The sequence below is a fragment of the Notolepis coatsorum genome (genome assembly GCF_963971535.1).
Source record: "Notolepis coatsorum genome assembly, chromosome: 20".
NCBI classification, from domain to species: domain Eukaryota; kingdom Metazoa; phylum Chordata; class Actinopteri; order Aulopiformes; family Paralepididae; genus Notolepis; species Notolepis coatsorum.
The window spans coordinates 16,375,519-16,383,561 of NC_140184.1; the positions used below are offsets into that span (position 1 = coordinate 16,375,519).

The 8,043-nt window shown below is 46.3% G+C and overlaps 1 protein-coding gene across 1 annotated transcript in view; it reads left to right on the forward strand.

Annotated features, from left to right (window-relative positions):
* The window catches only part of zdhhc1 (zDHHC palmitoyltransferase 1), a 65,028-nt gene that overhangs the window by 40,197 nt on the left and 16,788 nt on the right, over positions 1 to 8,043 (forward strand). The window contains exon 8 of the mRNA XM_084337677.1: positions 1,939 to 2,030. Coding sequence (XP_084193803.1) covers positions 1,939 to 2,030 — 92 coding nt within the window. The remainder of the gene's footprint in view (positions 1 to 1,938; positions 2,031 to 8,043) is intronic.

An 8,043-nucleotide genomic window follows, 5' to 3' on the forward strand; every position in this document is an offset into this window, starting at 1 on the left:
GATCTAATTACTTAATATTTACTATTGATTTGCCTGCACATTCTATTTGCCTTATAAGCGCAATCTAAGCAAAGTATATTATGTAACAATATTCCCTTTTATGTAATAAATATTATAAATGAGTATTTCGTGTGGAAAACCGTGTTATTGTTGGAGTGTTCTAATCTAATAATACTTATGTACAGTATTGGCTAGGAGTACATAGACGGTAGTGATTAATGATATCAGTACTTGATTAATACAGTCAGGGAATTGTACCCCTCAGTTACACTTAGCATGTGTTACATTCCCCCAGTGAGAGTCCTCGCTGTCAGGTGAAAAGAAGCGGCTGGCTGACTCCACATGTATCAAGTCAAGTCAAGAGATTTATTTGTCACGGCATACAAGTATACAATGAAATGCGGGTGGTCTTGCCCGCAACGATGTGTAAATAACATATAATAGAATCAACATTGTGCAATAAACAAGTAACATTGTGCAATAAACAAGTAACATGTTAGGGCATATCGGTATATGTACATAAGTTATTTACAGAGCATGGAGGACATGTGGTAGTTCTACACCATCCCTAGGCCGACAGTGGGGCAATGCACGCAACGACCAGGAAGGGAATTGGCATAACGACTAAATTGGGATGGGAGCAAAAAATACATGTTCTTATTATCAATTGCGATGACCGTAAAGTCAACCGATAAACACAATATCTAAACCTAGTCTTTAATTAACCAGACATACGTTGCAATAGCTAAAACTACAAAAATCCCTGTTCATTTTGATTATCTAACAAACCAGTGATCTAACCTCCCCCCACCCCACAGGAGATGCTCTATTTACATAGCAACAGTGTCATGGTGAAATAGGGCAGTTCACTCCCTTGCCTTCTGTCATTTATGTAATGTGTTTTTAATAACCTATTGGCTGAGTAAAGTAGCACATCACGATGCTATGAACTAAACCACTTGAGAAGGAGAGAGATTGAGAGGATAGGGGAGTTTAAGCTAGGGCGGATTTTCTCTTCATACACACAGACGGTCGGTTTCTCCATGAAAAAAATAACAAAACTCTCAATATTTCTCGTCTGGGCTTCATCTCATTGCTCCCATCTTTCTGTCTGGCGTTGCTAAGCGCCGTCGTCTCTCCGTGCCATCTGGAGCCGCCTGCTCCGTGATTGAATCAATTAAACTGGCAGAGACGCTGTGTTTAGTCTGGCCCGTGTCACTGCCGCCTGTTATTAATGCTATTACTGTGTGCATTCAAAAGAACATTATATCCGCCTCACTTGACACACTTAGGTAGACCTCACTTTGACGTCTATTTCAGGACCCTGAACCATTGTGTTTTCAAGGAGACGCGTTGGAAGGCGGCATATCCAGGGAAGCTTATGGATCACCATAAAACATGTTTATATGTCCTGTGTTTACAACCTGCAGCGCCCAAAGCAAGTTGATGACGGTGAAAATGTCTTGACTGCTGAAATTGTGTCCTAGAATAGACTCCTATCTGTAGGTTTTTAAGATCAATGCTAAGCGAAAGGAACGAGAAAAATAAAGGTCACTTTAAAGAAAGAACCGATGTGGTTCTTGTATAGTATAGTTTAGATATAGCAAGTATAGCATAGGGATATAGAGTAAAAACTGTATATTGTATAGTAGTGTACATAGGACCCAGTGCCTTAAATCCGTAGCTAACAATCTCAGGAATTTAGCATGTCTATTTTATCATGCCCTTTTTATGTCTATTTTATTACCTGTTTTTTAATGTGTTTTATTATTAGTATTATTGCACAATCGAAGTGGTCATGGCCACCCGCATTTCACTGTATGCCCTGGTATGTATGTGACAAATAAAACTCTTGAATCTTGAATAGCTATTTTTGTGTTAATAGTTGTCTCTCTTCTCTTCCCCCCCCCCCCCCCCCCCCCCCCATCTCATTCTTAGGATGTAAGCTATTCCGGGACACTGGGCTATACCAATCCTGAGATGGACGTGGAGGACCCTACCACTATGGCGGCTGCGAGGGGGGGTCCAGAGTAAGACTTGTTTTTTTTGTACAGCTACTGTCCTCTCTAAAGAAAGAAATGGGCCTTTCCCATGTTTACAAGCTGCTATGTTTTCCTCCGCACTCTCCAGGGGCTTCTCATAGCTCGGCCTGGGACTAGTTTGTTTAGCAGTGATTCAGTAAACGTTACATACCTCGTTAAAGTCAAACGACCTCGATCACTACTCTGAGAATTTCTCACCCATTTTATTGGCCTGTGAAAAAAAAACTCTCAATGTGTTGGCTGGTTTACTACAAAACTGCTCACCGATGTCCATCACTACTTGTTAAATGGAAGGGCTCAGGTCAGGGCTCGCGCCAGAGCGGCAAATGAGAAGTGATCTTGTGTTGTGACTGAGTAATGCAATGAGGGCTGCTTGACTTCTGGTCAATTACTGCACTTGCTGCAGCGTGCCAAAATGAACCGGCCTGCCCCCGAAACAGTAATCATTCCTAAGTTCTGTACTGCAGGATCTTGTTTTTCTCCTGTTTTCAGAAGAGATTGTGTACATATGTACACTTTTGATCGCTGCAAATGGCCTGTAGGGCTCTCTTCTCTCCTCTTCGTTTTTGATGAGGCCCTCCACTCTTGTATTGTCTGCAAACTTGATAATGGTGTTGGTGCCATGTATAGGAGTGCAGTCGTGGGGGAAGAGGGAGTAGAGAAGGGGGCTTAGCACACAGCCTTGCAGGACGCCAGTGTTCAGGGTGAGGGTGGAGAGATTGTCTATCCTAACAAACTGAGGTCTGTTAGTTAGGAAGTCTAGTATCCAGTTGCAGACAGTGGTTCATGTCGAGGTCCTTGGTTTCCACAAGGTCACTAAGTTTGGAGATGAGTTTGGAGGGAATGATGGTGTTGAATGCTGAGCTGAAGTCGATGAACAGCATTCTCACATGAGTATTGGGGATGAGTACCGTTCACATTTGAACCTATACGGTACCGGTACCTGTGAATCGATACCGGTACCCAACGGTACCTTTTTTCGGTACTTTAGTCTCTAAAAATTGTATCTACCTACCTCAGTTATGAAAAAGAAAATCCAAACTTCAAATAACCACACTTTCGACCGTTTTCGGCTTGCCATTGCCCCGACTGCTTTGTTGTTGAATCAAGTAAAATCCTAGGTAAGCGTATATTGTGCGTGTGCATTTTTTTTTTACAGTACCGAAATCTGGCACAGACGGATCTCACGTGAATCGGTACTCGGTAGTACCGACGTGATTCGGTAGGTACCTTTAAAAGTACCTAATTCGGTACCCATCCCTATTGCTCTCATCCAGGTGGGAGAGGGTGGAATGTAGCGCTGAGGAGATAGTGTCCTCTAGGGCTGTACCGAATGTAATTTTTTAACATTCTAAGCTTCTATTGAAGTATTTGAACAAAGCTTCGAATGTCTGTCGTCATATTTTATGACGTAATCCAAAAAAACGAAATCCTCAATTTGAATAATGTGGTTAATCTGGTTACATTTTATTAAATCAACTTTCTTTAACTCATTGACCGCCGGGGATTAGACGGGTCCTGTTGTAGCTATGCCACGCTTTAAAGATAGGAGTGCATCACCTTGTTTGTAGCTATATTCTATATTATAGCTATGGGGACAATACTATGGTCATTTGACAGTGACTTTCTTCCGTCCAAGATGCAAAAAAGAGAAAATGTTTCCATGCATACGTTCGCGCATTATCCCGTGGTGAATATAAGTATAATTTCAGAGTGGTCTGGGGTAATTCCCGAAAGGCTGAGTTATAGCCTTATACGTGAATTCTACTATAATCGTTGGCGTTTCTTGCCTGGACGCGCTACTATTCCCAAATCAAATGTATATAATAGGTATTATGTTTCATCATGAATGCATGAATGGGGGGGGGGGGGGGGGGTCGTTTCTGATTCTTTGATTGCCAGTAACGGCATTCGTATTGAACACCACACACGTCAGCTGGATCGGTATAAAAACATTGCACGATCAAGCTAGAATTGACGTCAGATTGTCCTTACCTGTGATCGGGAGTATTCCAAAAATAATATTCCAATTGTTTGATCGCCATATGGTCCATCTGATCTGGTCCACGACATAACCCACCACAACATATGGATCGGGGGCAATTGATGTGCCTCAATGCAATCGGGAGAACCGCTCGACTCGCCCGACCCAGAAAACTGCGCCCGGAGACATTTGAGTGTAACACAGGTTCTGGAACAGGGTTTACTGCACTCTCGATACTGCCACCTGGGAGGATCTGGCCGGTACTGCACCCTCGGGTCGCAGTATGCCTTCTAACGGCAACATACGGGTCACTGACATTGAATAGAATATTAAAATCAAAAAAAGGAAAAACAATCAAATAACGTATATATACGTTGTTGGCGGGCAATGAGTTAATGGATATAACTCATCAGTTTCTTCAACATAAATAATCCAATAAGGGCATGGTTGGTACGAAAGTGATGGTAAATGGTAAATGGCTGCTTTTTATAATGGTGACGTCTTGATGGAGCGCAGAGTGCCAAGCGGATGCAGATAGGCTACATCATTTATGATAAATGTTTTATTTAAATTTTTATGACGAGTCCTATACTATAATAGTATAATATTAGTGTAGCCAAATTTTTATCTGCAACTGTGAAGAAAAACCCCATTGGTTTAAACTGAATGAATAGGGGGGGAAAAAAGAAAGAATTCGAATGTTGATTTAGAATTCGAATGTCAACATTATGAACGAAGCTTCAAACTATTCGGTACAGCCCTAGTGTCCTCCATGCTCCTGTTCTCACAGTAGGCGTATTGGTTTCTGTCCAGTGAGGGTGAAAAGCCAGATTTGAGGTGAGCCAGGACCAGCCTCTCGAAGCACTTCATGATGAGGGTGCGTTCAACAGGGCGGAAGTCATTGAGGCTCATGGCAGAGGAGTGTTTAGACACTGGCACGATGAAGGTGGTTTTAAAGCACGCTGGGACAACTTCCTGGGCTAGTGACAAGTTGAAGATGTCAGTTAAGACCTCGTCAGCTGCTCAGCGCACTTCCTGAGCTCACGGCCGGGGATGCCATCTGGGCCAGCAGCCTTGGTGGGCGCCTTCTGGTTGTCAAAGTGGGCATAAAAGTTATTAAGCTCATCAGGGAGGGAGGGGTGGTTGGGGGAGAGTTGTTGGTGGGTCTATAGTCTGTGATGGCCTGGATGCCCTGCCATATGTGTCGGGGGTCGGAGTTGTTGAAGTGCTCTTCAACCCTTAGCTTGTGGCTGTGCTTGGCCCGCTTGATTCCCCTATTCAGGTTAGCCCTGGCTGAACAGTAGGCTTGTGTGTCACCAGATCTAAAAGCAGTGTCACTTGCCTTTAGCAGTATCTGTTCATCCACGATATAATTCAATACGATTATATACATTATATAATATATAAACCATATTATAACTATGTAGTCACTTACAGTATTACACAGTGGATTTCTCCAGACCTCTCCTGGCAGAGCCTGGGGTGTGGCCAGCAATAGTAACGTAAGGTTATGTATATAACCAAGTTCTGTCAGTTATGGTGCGCTCAGCACCAGTTGCATAATATCTCGCTTCAGTGGATATGCACTGAATAAATTTTAAAATGTACCTTTACATACCAACATCCATCTGACCACACCCCCATCTGCTGCCTACATAAGCAGGGGTGGGGCCAAACACTCATCTCCTTCCCAACAAATTTCACCACAATGAAAGATCAAGGGCCGCAGCGGCGTCCTGGTGCTGAGCGCACCATAACTCACAGAACTTGGTTATATACATAACCTTACGTTCTGTTTCGTTATGGCTTCGCTCAGCACCAGTTGCATAACAGGAGCTGAGCGGGAGCCATAGCCCGACAAATGTACCCCGCTGAGGCCCCCCACAACCATCAGACCGGGGAGGACCGAGCCCCCCGACCCTCCCTAATGGAGGATACCCACCCTATTGGAGGCTTACGGGAGGGAGACGGATCCGACCGTGCGAAGAGGAACTCAAGCAACTCAACGCACAGGGTGAGCAGACCGTGGCTTGACCCCACGACTACACACACGCACAACCCGCATGCCACCCGGGAACGAACGGAAGGAACAAACCTCGTTACTGCCCCCAAAATCACGGGGTCAAGAGCAACCCAACCCCGTGGCAAGGCTGTAGCAGCGGAGCGCGAAGGAAGACCCAGACCCACCGAAGGGACTGGATCCCCTGGAAAAAAGGGGGCCCGGAGAGGTCAATGACGCCAGGCATCAAGACCCCACCAGGTGGTCACTTAGTGACACCGCCCCCCACATCGCCAGCGTATTCGGATAAGGCCCCTCCAAGAGCGGGCCCTTTCCCCCCAATAGCACACCGCCTGGCACACTGACTCTGAAACACAGGCAGTCAGCATGGCCGTAAGCACTCAAAAGCTTAACCAACGGAAGCAGGCAGCGCACCGGGGAAACCAGGCAACAGGCTGTAACCTGAGCCTGGAACACTGCGGACGAGACAGGCGCCAAAGGAGTCAGCTGAAAACAGCCCCCCCGGCGGAAGGGGCGTATGCTGGCGTTGTTGATCACCATGACAAAGCCTCCATTAAAAAAAAACCACCCAGAGGGGTCGAGGCAGAGAAGGCTGACATGATTGGCAGACATCATGAACGTGCAGGGGCACACTCAACCGGGTAACCCGGGAGTTGACTCTGCTCCAACATACCAGGGAATCAACCACCCTCTCGGTACAGACGGTGGTTGTTCCTATAACCCCTCAAGAAAAAACTCCAAAACACACCTGCGGGTATACACCGGCTATACCGCAGTACAAGTGTTTCAGTTTTCAAAAAAGGGTTATCCCAGGCCTACAGTATCAACGAAACTTTACTTCGGACGGGGCCCGGCGGCACGGGAAGCACAGGGTTACCAGAGGAGGTCCAAGACCACCCCAACAGCCCCCTCTTCGCCACGCGTGAGAGAGGAACGAAAAGAATGGAGAACCAGCCCTAAGCACACCGCACTTGGTATTCCCAGGCGGTCTCCCAACCAAGTACTAACCAGGACCGAACCTGCTTAGCTACAGAGATCGGACGAGATCGGGCGTGTACAGGTTGGTATGGCCGTAAGCCATTACGATAGTGCAGAGTACAACATGTACCCAACAAAGGGTCTCCATAACGCCTAACCCTGTGACACCCGGACCGACCCGGCATTTTTCCCCCCGAAAAAACCACAAGTCCCTCAGGGTACCAGAACAGCAGATCTGCATCCCCGGTGGACAACGGGTTAACTGACCTGACTAGCGCGACCAGACCAGTCCCGTGTCCTAACCAGCCGACATGCCACTCCAGAAGAGGTGCGTGTCAATCTAAAACATGAAAAGAGGGCGCCACCCAGACGGTCCCCATTTGGACCATGCTCAGTGGCCCACCCCAAGGGTGTGAGGACCCCTCTACCTATGTTCTGATCTATTCCGTTAACATCCCCCAGATATGAACGAGAATTCATCGAGACAACCTACTGGCGCTCGGAAGAGACAAAACTCCATCCCAGTTGCCCTATAAAAATGCTGTTTTAACAAGCAACCAAGGCGCACTTAGCCCCTGCGTGATTCTTAACAGAAATACACCGAGCCAGCACTATGTATGCTTCGAGACCCAAACACATCAATGGATAGTCTAGCAAGACACCAAACATTATTCCTCCAAGTCGCCTGGGAGAACGACACGGAGCCGTCGTGCTTCATGTACCTTCTCTTTTATCCAAAAAAGAAAGAAACACAGACTGACATGAATCCCACGTGACGCAGCTGAGGTAATTTTTTTTGTAAATTTTTACATCCCACCACCCTCGCCATAGGGAGGGGACGGAAATCCCAGAGAGACTTCCCACGCGAGCTGTATAGATTGAAAAGAATATATTGCAACATTGAGTAATAATATTGGGTTAGGGCTCTCCGAGGAGGAGGACCAGGAAACTCCCCCCCCCCCCCCCCCTTACGCTGTAACGTGCCGAACGCAACGTGACAGAACCTTGAAGGACAGGAG